This window comes from Tachyglossus aculeatus, chromosome 5, assembly GCF_015852505.1.
Source record: "Tachyglossus aculeatus isolate mTacAcu1 chromosome 5, mTacAcu1.pri, whole genome shotgun sequence".
In the NCBI taxonomy this organism is placed as follows: Eukaryota; Metazoa; Chordata; class Mammalia; order Monotremata; family Tachyglossidae; genus Tachyglossus; species Tachyglossus aculeatus.
The window spans coordinates 54,328,898-54,341,154 of NC_052070.1; the positions used below are offsets into that span (position 1 = coordinate 54,328,898).

At 62.2% G+C, this 12,257-nt stretch overlaps 1 protein-coding gene across 1 annotated transcript in view; it reads right to left on the minus strand.

The window, feature by feature from the left end:
• Window positions 1–289: 289 nt before the first annotated feature.
• Window positions 290–12,257, minus strand: part of ZBTB17 (zinc finger and BTB domain containing 17) — a 45,829-nt gene continuing 33,861 nt past the window's right edge. The window contains exons 2-15 of the mRNA XM_038746477.1: window positions 7,910–8,116; window positions 7,396–7,581; window positions 6,656–6,835; window positions 6,298–6,423; window positions 5,521–5,753; window positions 5,292–5,434; window positions 4,053–4,353; window positions 3,728–3,815; window positions 3,250–3,366; window positions 2,677–2,797; window positions 2,254–2,384; window positions 1,847–2,059; window positions 1,646–1,735; window positions 290–1,456 (exon numbers count right to left, since the gene is read on the minus strand). Coding sequence (XP_038602405.1) covers window positions 1,176–1,456; window positions 1,646–1,735; window positions 1,847–2,059; window positions 2,254–2,384; window positions 2,677–2,797; window positions 3,250–3,366; window positions 3,728–3,815; window positions 4,053–4,353; window positions 5,292–5,434; window positions 5,521–5,753; window positions 6,298–6,423; window positions 6,656–6,835; window positions 7,396–7,581; window positions 7,910–8,116 — 2,417 coding nt within the window. The 3' untranslated portion in view covers window positions 290–1,175. The remainder of the gene's footprint in view (window positions 1,457–1,645; window positions 1,736–1,846; window positions 2,060–2,253; window positions 2,385–2,676; window positions 2,798–3,249; window positions 3,367–3,727; window positions 3,816–4,052; window positions 4,354–5,291; window positions 5,435–5,520; window positions 5,754–6,297; window positions 6,424–6,655; window positions 6,836–7,395; window positions 7,582–7,909; window positions 8,117–12,257) is intronic.

The following is a 12,257-nucleotide window of genomic DNA, read 5'->3' on the forward strand; positions in this document are numbered from 1 at the left end:
CCTCAGAGAAGCAGCGTGGCTCAGTGGAAAGAGCCCGGGCTTGGGAGCCGGGGGTCGTGGGTTCTAATCCCGGCTCCGCCACTTGTCAGCTGTGTGACTCTGGGCAAGTCACTTCGCTTCTCTGGGCCTCAGTTACCTCATCTATAAAATGGGGACAGCCTGATCACCGTGTATCCCCCCCCAGCGCTTAGAACAGTGCTTTGCACATAGTAAGCGCTTAACAAATGCCATCATCATCATCATCATCATCACTCTCCACCTGCGGTTCTCCCACCCCGCCTGTTAACAGCAGCAATGACCCGGCTGGGACCACCCCGGAGCGGTGTCCCGTCTCCACCCCAGCCCTTCTTCGTACGGCGCCCGTCGGCCTGTAGCGAGCGCTCAACAATCGGCACAGTTGTCGTTCTGAGCCCCGCTGTCCAGGGCGGCTTACCGGTTGAAAGCTGGCCCACGCCAGCGCTGCTCCACGGTGCTCGCTGACCATTCACGCTCTGCTTTAAAACAGGGACGGGGGCCGGCCCACACCGGCTTGGCCCGAAGCCCCGGTCCCCCCCCAGCCCGCATCATCTAGGCCCGAAGACCCGGCCCCGGCTCCCCTCAGCCGGGGCTCCTCTTTTGGGCCCACAGGCTCGACCGACGCCTGGTTGGCTTCGTCGGGTGGGAGACGCCCTGGGCTACCGTACCTGAGGATGCCAATGTGTGCGTGTGCGGCGGGGGCTCGTGAGGTCCTGGGCACGGGGCGCAGCGGCCCCAGCCCCTTCTACCGCCAGGTCTGGGCTCTCTGCCGCCTGACCACCTTCAACCTGTTGGCCACGGCCTAGCTAGAACGGGCCAGGGGCTTGTTCTCCAGCCCTACCGTGACACTCAGTCCCCTCCTCTCCCGGCATCCCGGCCCCGGTGCTGCCGGTCCCCACCAGGAATTGGTAAGGGCAGGCGGGCCAACGAGGCACCAAGACTCTCGCTTCCCGCCGCCGGAGCCGCCTGCCCCTCCACCCTGACCCACTTGAGGACCACGGGGAATCCCGGGGAGCCGCAGAGAGCCGCAGGCGTCTTAGAAAATAAGGTGATTTATTCTCTGTTGGCGGGGGGCGGGCCCGATGCCCAGGGGCCGCTTCCCTCGGGCCACGACGTCCATCTTTAAATAAGCGGTCCGGAGAGGGGGCGTCTCCCACCCCTCACTTGGCCGACGGCTGGCATTCTGAGGCGGGCGGGGGTTCGGCCAGGGCGGGCTGGACCTCGGGCCCCTCCCGCGCCCGGAACAGCAGCTCGCCGGCCCCCAGGACCTGCTCCGCCTGCCAGGCGGTGCCCGGGCCGTACTGCTGGTAGAAGTCCGTGTCGGCCTGGAACATGACCAGAGCCTGGGCCGTGTGGATGCGCACGTGCTGGGCCAGGCTGTTGGCGTCCAGGAACTTGTCCCCGCACGAATCGCAGGCGTACAGGATCTGGGTGTTGGGGTCTGCGGGGGCGGAAGGAAGGGGCCGCCGCCGTCAGTCTTCCGTGGCCGGCTGACCCTCGGCCCACGGGACGTCACCTTCGGCCACTAGAGCCAGAGGGCGAGTTCCCCGCCCGCCTCCCTCCCTCGTCCATCCGTTGACCGGTCACTCCCTCCACCCGTTTCCGTCTTCCCGGAGCGGCGCCCTCTCACCTGCTTCCTGCACTTGCTTCACAGCCTTAGTGATTTCGGCTTTAAGTGCTTCCGTCTCGTCCGCCGTCACCGCCGCCGCCACGGGCACCACTGCGAGGTGGAGAGCATCGTGAAGCCCGGGGGTGGCGTCAGCTACCTGGGCCGCCCCTCACCCCGCCGCTGGCACGGGGGGCCAGCTCCGGCCCGGGCCGGGACCCTCACCCGTCAGCTGGGTGACCGCCGTGGCGGCCAGCGCCTCGGTGGCCAGGGTCACCATGTCGTCCGAGGCCACGGTGACGATGTTGACCTCGTCGCCCTCCTGCTCCACGATCTTCATGCCCGCCTGGCCCTGGTGTACCGTCTTGACATGGGAGCGCAGGTTGTCCACGCGGTTGAAGCCGCGCCCACACTTGTCGCACAGGAACGGCTTTTCTCCTGGGCCGAGGGGGCACGGCCGTCACAGGCCTACTCGCCCGCCCCCCCCTTCCTCCCCCCGGACCAGCAGACGGAAAGGACGGGGCGGGGGGAAGGGGTGACTGTCCGGGACTCCGCCCCCATCCATCCACCCAACCCCGCCTCAGTTTCCCCATCCGCAGGACGGGCTCAGGGGTACGGGGCCCGACGCCCACCCGTGTGGATGATGATGTGCTTGGACAGGTCGCCCACGTTCACGAAGGCCTTGTTGCACACGCTGCACTTGTGCGGGCGAATGTTGTCGTGATGGCGGATGTGGTTGGCCAGCTGACTCGACTGGACGAACCTGCAGGCAAAACAGGGAGCGAGAGAGAGAATGAGAATCAACGTTGGCTTCCACCCCCGCCCACCACCCCCCAGACCCATCAGCCCGCAGGCCTCTGGCCGCCAATGTCCCCGACCACCCCCACCAACTCCACCACACTAGGGGTAAATGATGAGGGGACTCGCCCTCAGTTTTAGGCCTTGCCTGCACGTGGCTTTAGGGTGCCCATGAGCACCCCCGCCTCCCTCCCCCCTCGGGCAGTCTCCCTCTCTCTCGGCGGTCGCCCAACTTGACCTCCGACTCTGGCAGTCACCTCTTTCCGCAGCGCTCACACACGTAGGGCTTCTCCCCGGTGTGCTGACGGACGTGGGCGATGAGGGAGCTGGCTTGGGTGAAGGCCTTCCCGCAGATTAGGCACTGGCATGGCTTCTCCCCTGATGGGCAAGAGGACGTGTCACGGCCCCGGCCCGGGCTCCCAACCCCCAGGCCCCACACGCACTCACCACTTTAAACCCGGCCCCGCTCCGGTCATTCCCCCGGCCTGAACTGCTCTCCCCACTCCTCATCCCCCAGAGCTACCGAAGCACCTTCCCATCCCCGTCTCCCTCTGGGAAGCCTTTCTGGACCACCCCCCACCAGATCCACCCCTCGTCACTCCGTGGCACTCGTGGACCCCCCTGAAAATTCACGTTTCCTCGTGCGGCTCCCTGCCCGATTAGACTGGACTCGGGCCGAGGGCGGGGCCCGCGACTCCGACACTCCCCGGGGCTGGCGTTCCCAGGGGGAGCATGCTCTCAGCCTGCCGGCCGGCCCCCCCGGAACCAAGTCCCGCCCAGCCAGCGGCGGGCGGTCTCCCCGGGGCCCCTCGTGCGGCACCCCAGCTCACCCGTGTGGATGCGGACGTGGCGCTGCAGGGCACCTGGGTCGGCAAACTGCCTCTGGCAGTGCACGCACACGTAAGGCTTCTCGCCACTGTGAATCCGCAGGTGCCGCTTCAGGTTCCCTGGGGAGAGCCGGGCGGGGACGGGCTGGGTCGGCAGAGACAGGGACCAAGGGGCGGACGGACGGAGGGAGGGCGGGGAGCTGCTTTCCCCCCACCCCTGCCATCTGCTCTCACCCCCTTCAGCCATGCCACCCCCCTCGTTTAGCCCCACGCCCTCACCCCCTTCAGCCATGCCACCCACCCACTCTTAGCTCCTCGCCCTTGCCCCCTTCACCCCTGCCTCCCAACCAGGCTTCTAGCCCCAAGCCCTCACCCACTTCACCCGCCGCCCACTCACACTCCTAGTCCCACGCCCTCGCCCCCTGCCCGAGCTCCTAGCCCGACCGAGGCCCTCGCCCCCACAACTCTTCTCCTGCCCTACCTGATGTGGTGAACTGTTTCCCGCACTCCCGGCACTTGAGGGGCCCGTCAGCGATGTGGATCTTGAGGTGTGCTTTCAGGTTGCCCACCTAGGCCCGGGCATCGAGGGAGGGGGATGCCACTTAGCGAGGGAACCCCGAACCTCAGGTGGCTTCCGCTCCGTCCCAGCTCCCCCGTCGGCCCCCAGGGTTGGGGGGTACACCCTGGCCAACCCACGCTCCTCCCTTCCCGCCTCCAGGGCCGGGCCCGTCTCTCCGTGAGGGTCCAGCTCCTGCAGTGAGGAGCCAACCGCTGGACGGCCCACCCCTCCCCTCGCCCCCGGGCACCTGGTTGAACTTCTTGTCGCAGTGGGGACACTTGTGCTCCTTATCGGTGTCGTGGGTCTCCAGGTGCCGCATCTTGGAGGTGGGGTCGGAGAAAGAGCGCCCGCAGTAGTCACACTGGTAGGGCTTCTCGCCGCTGTGGACCAGCTGGTGCCGCTTCAGGTTGCCCGAGGTGGTGAAGAGCTTGCCGCAGTCGTCGCAGCGGTACTTGGCCTCCCCGCTGTGCCGCTTCTTGTGCAGGTTCAGCAGGCTGATGAGCCGGTAGCTCTTCCCACACTCCTCGCAGCTGTACGGCTTCAGCGGGCTGGCCGGGCGGAGGCGGCGGGTGAGGCCTGGGGGCCCGGGGGACCCCGAGGGGAGGCAGCCTTGGAGGGTGGGGGTGGCCTGGCGGGGTCCCGCCCCGGGAAGGGGGTGGAGGGCCTCCAGGGCAGGATGGCACCGGTGGGGTTCGGACGGCGCGGGCACCGGAGCTGCCTGGGGCGGGCAGGCCGGCCGGGGCAGGTGCCCTCAAAGAGACGCTTTGGGCTCTGCGCCAGTCCCCACGTTTCCACACCAGAAAGAGTTCAGGCCCACCCCAGCCAAAGACCTCGAGTTGCCTCCATCCAATCCAGATGCACGACACCGTGCGCGGGACGTGGGCTGCAGGTCCCCAGGCATCATAATAATAATAACGATAATGGTATTTGTTAAGCGCTTACTATGTGCAAAGCACTGTTCTAAGCGCTGGGGAGGTTACAAGGTCATCGGGTTGTCACACGGGGGGCTCGCAGTTTTAATCCCCATTTTACAGATGAAGTAACTGAGGCACAGAGAAGTGAAGTGACTTGCCCAAAGTCACACAGCCGACAGTTGGCGGAGCCGGGATTTGAACCCATGACCTCTGACTCCAAAGCCCGGGCTCTTTCCACTGAGCCACGCTGCTTCTCACTAATAATAATAATAATGATGGCATTTGTTAAGCACTTACTATGTGCAAAGCACTGTTCCAAGCGCTGGGGAGGATATAAGGTGATCAGATTGTCCCATGTGGGGCTCAGTCTTAATCCCCATTTTACAGATGAGGGAACCGAGGCCCAGAGAAGTGAAGTGATTTGCCCAAAGTCACACAGCTGACGAGTGGCAGAGCCGGGATTTGAACCCACGACCTCTGACTCCCAAGCCCCCGCTCTTTCCACTGAGCCACGCTGCGTGGCCCTGCCCCGCTGGACCCCGGGACTCTGTGAGCCCGTCTCCTTGCAGTACCTGTGCGTCTTCTCGTGGGCCTTGCAGGCGGCGGGGTCGGAAAAGGCCTTGTTGCATTCGCGGCAGGAGAAGGGCTTCTCGCCCGTGTGGATACGGATGTGCCGCTTGAAGTTCCCCGTGTGCGTGAACTCCTTGCCGCAGTCCTGCGGAGGGGAGGAGGGGCGGGGGTGAGGGGCTGGCCCGGCAGAGGGGGCGGGAAAGGGGGGAGGCGCGCCTGGGGTCTCCATACCTCGCACTTGTGGGTGACGGAGCCGTAGGCCTTGGACTCCGTGCGGTCGCTGTAGGTGCCCGAGCGGAGGACCCGGGCCTCGCCGGCATTCTCCGGGCCGGAGTCGGTGCCCCACGACTCGTCGTTCTCGTCGGGGTGGGCTCCGTTCTCCAGCCGCGGGCCAGCCTCCGCCTCCTCCCGGGCCTTCGTCTCCCTCCCGGCGTCGTCTTTCTCCACCAGTTCCACTTCCATTTCTATAGGGAGATGGGGCTTGGGGGATCCCGCGGCTGGGACCCCCTTGGTGGCAGGGCAGCATGGGAGGTTCAGTCAGAGCGCCGAAGGTAGCCCCTGCCTCCATTTGGGGTAACATCAAGCCCAGCCTCCCCTAGATAACGGGGGGCCCAGCTTCCCCTGGGGTAGTAGGGGGGGGGGCCGGTCCCGCCTGCGGTGACAGTGACCTCAGCCTGGGCTGCCAGTGACGGAGGTAGAGCAAGGTGGAGTTTTGGGAAGCAGGGTCAGTCAGGGCGAAGAGCAGGGTGGTGGCCGCCCAGTGGGTGCCCAGCAGGTGCCCATCGGCCTGGGCTGTGCACCACACCCTGTCACCCAGCCCCGCAGGTTGGCTGGGAAGGCTTTCCCGTGGAACGGGGCAGGGTGGGGCGGGATACAGCGGGGCATAGCGGGGCAGGGAGTGCGGGCTTTCCGGGTGGGCTCCCAGCTAAGGCAGGAAGGGCGGGCCCGGGGAGGGTGCGGACGGGGTCCCAGTGGGGCAGATGAGGGAAGGCGGTCCGCAGGCGGTACCTAGCTCCAGGCTCTGCGGGGAAGGGATCTGACCCGGCCGGGGGCCAGAGGGTGGGGCTCCGGGCTCGGTGGGCGGCTGCTCCAAGGCTGCAGCGGGGGCGTCGTCCCCGGCCTCCTGGTCTGCACCTGGGGGTGGCGGGGAGACGTGCTAGAGGCCGGGCCCCGGCTAGGGCTTGGGCTGCTCCCGCCCGCCTCTCACAGAGGCTTCCCGGCTCTGGAGCTGCAGGATCCGGCTCGGGGGTCAGTGACCGCCACAGTCCAGGAACGGGAACGCTCGGGACCCCGGCCCTGGACGCAGAAAGTCCTTCGCCATCAGCCAGAGCTCCCCCGCCCGCCGGATGACCCCCGGGATGCTGACCTGTCCCTCCGTCCCCGTGGCCGGCACCGTCTGCGGGCTTGTCGGGGTCCCGGCCTGCCTCCTCCAGGCTGGGGTCCTCAGCGGGGGCATCGTCTGACGCGTCCAGCTCACTGGGCGTAGGGGCGGGGGTGGCATCAGCGGCGGCTTTCTGCCCCTCTGCGTCGGCCCTCGGCACATCTCCTGGGGGGGAGGCCGAAAAAAGAGGCGCTTTTCTCATTAGCCACGTGAGCCCCGGGGGTCTGTACCCTCCCATGGTCTCCCTCTGGGCCGGGCCACCCCACCCAGGCCGGAGTCCCTGGTTCTCCCTGAGCGTCCCCACGCTTCTAGTCAGCCCCAAACATGACCAGTCCGTCATTTCCCTCAGCCTTAGGGGTGACATCAAATGAATTCCACCAATATTTAGGGTGGCTGCCCGGCAAAACTGCACTGCCCCAAGGCATAGGGCTCTGTCCTGGCCAACTAAACCACAGTGCCCCTGGAGAGCCCCCACTCTCTCGGGGGAAGCCTGATGCCCCAGGCTGAGTGGAGGCAAGGACTTCCTAGAAGCAGAAGCTGTCTCTAGAGTCCCGGAGGAAATCGTAAGAGAAGGAAACGGCCCGGGTGGCCAAGGACCAAAGGGCCGGTGCCTGCTTGGTGTACATGCTCCAAACCAGCACGGGAAAGGCTCCGGGATGGAGGGGCGGAGGAAGCCAGGGATGACGGGCGAGGGGGACGGGAGACTAGGGGCCAGGCAGTCTTACTGTCCCCATCGGAGGGCTCCGGGGAGCCGGGGGCGGTGGCGGGCACAGTCAGGGTCTTGAGCGCGTTGCAGGCACTGACGATGTCCTGCATCTGGAGGAAGCCAGCGACGGCCAGCACGTCCTCCACGTTCTCGGGGCTCAGGTTCAGCTTGGCTGTGTACATGAACTCCAGCACCTGCCCCAGGCCTGTGGGAACACAAGGGCCGGGTCATTGTGTCCCACGGGGACCCAAGGCCCCGCCCCGTCCCCCAGCTGTCGGGCTCGGGGCCCTCTCCCCCAGAGGCGGGCGGGCCTGCCTTTGCCCAGGGGCCGCTGGAAGTCAAGGAGCCCCGCAGCCCAGGGCGCCCCGGGCAGGTCCGACGTGACCATACCTGTGGCGGGCGCGTTGGGTCTCTGGGCTGCGTCCCCTCTCCCCCACCGGGCCCCCTCCTAAATGGGGGAAGGGGAGATCCCACTTGCAGAGGCCGAGGGACCGCCCGAGCGAGTCTTCCTGGCCGCTCCCGGTCCCCCTCACCTGCGGCGTTGCTGATGTCCAGGTGCACCACGTCCTTCTGGTCGACGAAGAGCATCTTGAAGTACTCGCTGCAGGCGGCCAGCACCGCTTTGTGGGCCTTGAAGTCAATGCCGTCCACCACGAAGGTGCAGTCGCACAGGAGGCCCAGCTGCCGCTGCTGGTTCAGCTGCTCCAGCACCTGCCTGCTGTGCTGGGGGAAGTCCATGGCTGGGGGAACAAAGCACGCAGGGCACTCAGCGGGTCTCTCCGGGGCCACTGTCCCTGGGGGCCGAGGGCAGAGGCATGCTGGCCCGGATTCAGGGCCCGACTCAGCTGCTGGAGGGCTGCGTGGCCTGGGGCTAGTCACTGATTAATAGCACTAATTTTGGTACCTGTTGAGCGCTTATTATGTGCCAAGCACTGCTCTAAGCTCTGGGGTAGATATGAGGTAATCAGGTTGTCCCACCTGGGGTTCACAGTCTTAATCCCCATTTTACAGATGAGGGAATTGAGGCACAGAGAAGTTGCGTGACTTGCCCAAGGCCACACAGCTTGCAAGTGGTGGAGCCAGGATCAGCTTCCACAACCTCCGACTCCCAAGCCCGTGCTCTTTCCACTAAGCCACGCTGCTTAATCAGGTCAGACACAGTTCCTGTCCCACACGGGGCTCACAGTCTTAATCCCCATTTTACAGATGAGGGAACTGAGGCACAGAGAAGTTGAATGACTTGCCCAAGGCCACACAGCAGACACGGGCGGAACCAGGATGAGAACCCTGTGCTCTTTCCACTTGGCCACACTGCTTCTCCTGAACCCTTCTGGGCCTCGGTTTCTTCTTCTGGAAAAGAGCAAGGGGGTGGGGTGGGGTGGGGGGAATGCCTGCTCTCCCTTCTCCCTCGCTCTCCCTTCTTCTCAGACTGAGAGGTCCAAGGGGAAAAGGGACTGCATCCGGCCTGCTCATCTTGTCCCAACCCCAGGGTTCAGCCCCCTGCGTGCCCGTAGCGAGTGCTGAATCGTGACCGGGATCGTTATAATCATCATTATCTAGGCTGGTGTCCTCCCTGTCCTGCCCCAAATCTTGTTGGGTGCTTGGTAAGCCCTCCATCTTCTTGCCCCTCCCCAAAGTACTGACTCAGACGGGTCCTGGGAGCAGGAAGGCAGCATGAGATGAAAGAGAGAGATGGAAGAGGTGAGAGAAAGAAATCACTGGGAGCAGAGGGCCAACAGTCTCCCCCCCCGCCCCCCCCGCACCCTTCCACCCGCCGCCAGGAAGATGCAGGATGCGTTTGCGCACCGGGGTGGTCCAGGGACCAAACCGCTCGGAGGAGCCCTCTCGGAGAGGTAGCAAACAGGGCAGGAGTTTAGGCCGCAGCGTGGGCCGGGCCTTTCCCTGACAAAGCCTCTGGCCCTCTCTCCCACTTTGCCTCATTCTGATAGCCCAATAAGCAAAGCCACGGGAACTGAGGCCCAGAGGGTCTCACTTGCCCCATCAGCCTGGACAGGACCTAGACGCCTGTCTCTCGGTCTGCTTTTCTAACCAGACCCCTCCTCCTCTTCTCGTGCAAGAGGGACGGCGGTGGGTTCCGCAGGCTAAGGCAGGTGAGGTTGACCCCCCTGAGCCATGGCCAATCCAGCCAAGATGACGTAGGAGGGATGGGAGAGGAGCAGCTCTGTCCCCGAGACGAGAGCACACGGGCCTCAGGAAGAGCAAGACCACAGCCAAGACAGTGTTTTCCTGAGGTAGGCGGGCCATTTCTACGGAGAAATGGTGCTCAACAGTTGACTCTTTGCACAATGCTGTGCACACAGTAAGCACTCCACAGAACCCGCTGATTGACGGATTGCCCCCACCCCCTCGCCACCATTCCTGGTTCATGGGATCCAGGGACACATATGGGGTTGGGGCAGGGAGATGTGTCAATATCAGCCACTCTGATGGGGACGTCGATTTCCACGTGGGTGTTCCCAACGACCCTTCGGCTGTCCCTTTCCTCTCACTCCTCAACTCCAATGACCTCCTGCTTCTCCGCTGCCTTAACCACTCACCAACTTGGACAGTCAATCTCATCATCTCTAGTTACTGTACAATCTTTACCTTCGCCATCTCCAAAATTCCTCTATCCCACCACAACTTCCTCCGGGAGGCCTTTCCAGACTGAGCCCCCTCCTTCCTCTCACCATCCTCCCCCTCCCTTTCTCCCCCGCCTTACCTCCTTCCCCTCCCCACAGCACCTGTATATATGTATGTTTGTACATATTTATTTATTTAACTTGTACATATTTATTCTTTTTATTTTATTTTGTTAATATGCTTTGTTTTGTTGTCTGTCTCCCCCTTCTGGACTGTGAGCCCGCTGTTGGGTAGGGACCGTCTCTATATTTTGCCAACCTGTACTTCCCAAGCGTTTAGTACAGTGCTCTGCACACAGTAAGCGCTCAATAAATACGATTGAATGAATGAATGCCTTCTCTCCAACACACCCGCGCTGCAAATCTGTTCTGTTCCCCCAGAGACTTCTGATCTTTAGAAGCCTAACCAATTTTCCAAAGTCATGACGCCCCATTTGGGCTCCAAACCCAAATAACCTTCTCAACGCATGACTCAACACCCTAAAGAGCACCCTCAGCTCCCGCGTGCTCCCGTCCTTCAGCCGATCTCGTACGCTAATCCGTAGCCCTGGCTCACCTCCACAATTGGCCTTCTCCGCTCTCCTGTGTGAGCTGCAGAGCAGTGCTGACAGAAATCGAGACACCAGTCTGCCTTTATCCCACCTCACAGTCATCCTCATCTGCTCTGACTCTGCCATCTCCTCTGTCCCGGAACACTACATCTCCATTCTTAACGACTCTCATGCCCACTGTTTCAGATGTTTAACCCCCCTGTCCTCCCGCCCCACAATCTCTCGCCCCTGATGATCTGGCCACAAACTTTATTGAAAAAACGAAAACCATCCGGCGTGATCCCCCTAAAATCTCCCCGTATACCACTGACTGATTGAGCAGAGTCCCTTTCTTCCCAACAGCCCAAATCAATTTCACAGCATATATCATCACCTTTGTCCTCCCAATAATAAATAATAATGGCATTTATTAAGAGCTATGTGCAAAGCACTGTTCTAAGCACCGGGGTGGTTACAAGGTAATCAGGTTGTCCCACGGGGGGCTCACAGTCTTAATCCCCATTTTACAGATGAGGGAACTGAGGCCCAGAGAAATGAAGTGGCTTGCCCAAAGTCACACAGCTGACAATTGGCAGAGCCGGCATTTGAACCCATGACCTCTGACTCCAAAGCCCGGGCTCTTTCCACTGAGCCACGCTGCTTCCCAACACACCAAGGTGGGACAGGGAGGGCTAGCTCCCCATTCTACAGATGCGAAGAGAGAGTTGAGGAAGTGACTTTTCCAAGGCGACCTAGTGAGTTGCGAAAGGGCTGGGAAGAGAACCCAAGCTCAGGCATGTAGATAAATGGGGGTCGGGTCACCTCCCCCAGCCACCCCCAGTGGAGGGAGTGAGCCTGGGCAGCAATCAATCAATCAATCAATGGTATTGATTGAGTGCTTACTGGGTGCACAGCATTGGACGCTACAAAAGAGTTGGTAGACACATTCCCGGCACATAAGGAGCTGTGAAAGGCAACGTGGCCTGATGGATAAAGCCCCGGCTGGAGAGTCATCATCATCATCATCATCAATCGTATTTATTGAGCGCTTACTATGTGCAGAGCACTGTACTAAGCGCTTGGGAAGTACAAATTGGCAACATATAGAGACAGTCCCTACCCAACAGTGGGCTCACAGTCTAAAAGGGGGAGACAGAGAACAAAACCAAACATACTAACAAAATAAAATAAATAGAATAGATATGTACAAATAAATTAAATAAATAAATAGAGTAAAAAAAAATATGTACAAACATATATACATATATACAGGTGCTGTGGGGAAGGGAGGGAGGTAAGATGGGGGGATGGAGAGGGGGACGATGGGGAGAGGAAGGAAGGGGCTCAGTCTGGGAAGGCCTCCTGGAGGAGGTGAGCTCTCAGCAGGGCCTTGAAGGGAGGAAGAGAGCTAGCTTGGCGGATGGGCAGAGGGAGGGCATTCCAGGCCCGGGGGAGGACGTGGGCCGGGGGTCGATGGCGGGACAGGCGAGAGCGAGGTACGGTGAGGAGATCAGCGGTGGAGGAGCGGAGGGTGCGGACTGGGCTGGAGAAGGAGAGAAGGGAGGTGAGGTAGGAGGGGGCGAGGTGATGGACAGCCATCAGAAGTCAGAAGGAACAGGGTTTTAATTCTGACTTCGTCAACTTGTCTCCTGTGTGACCATGGGCAGATCACTTCATTTTTCTGTGCCTAAGTTACCTCATCTGTAAAA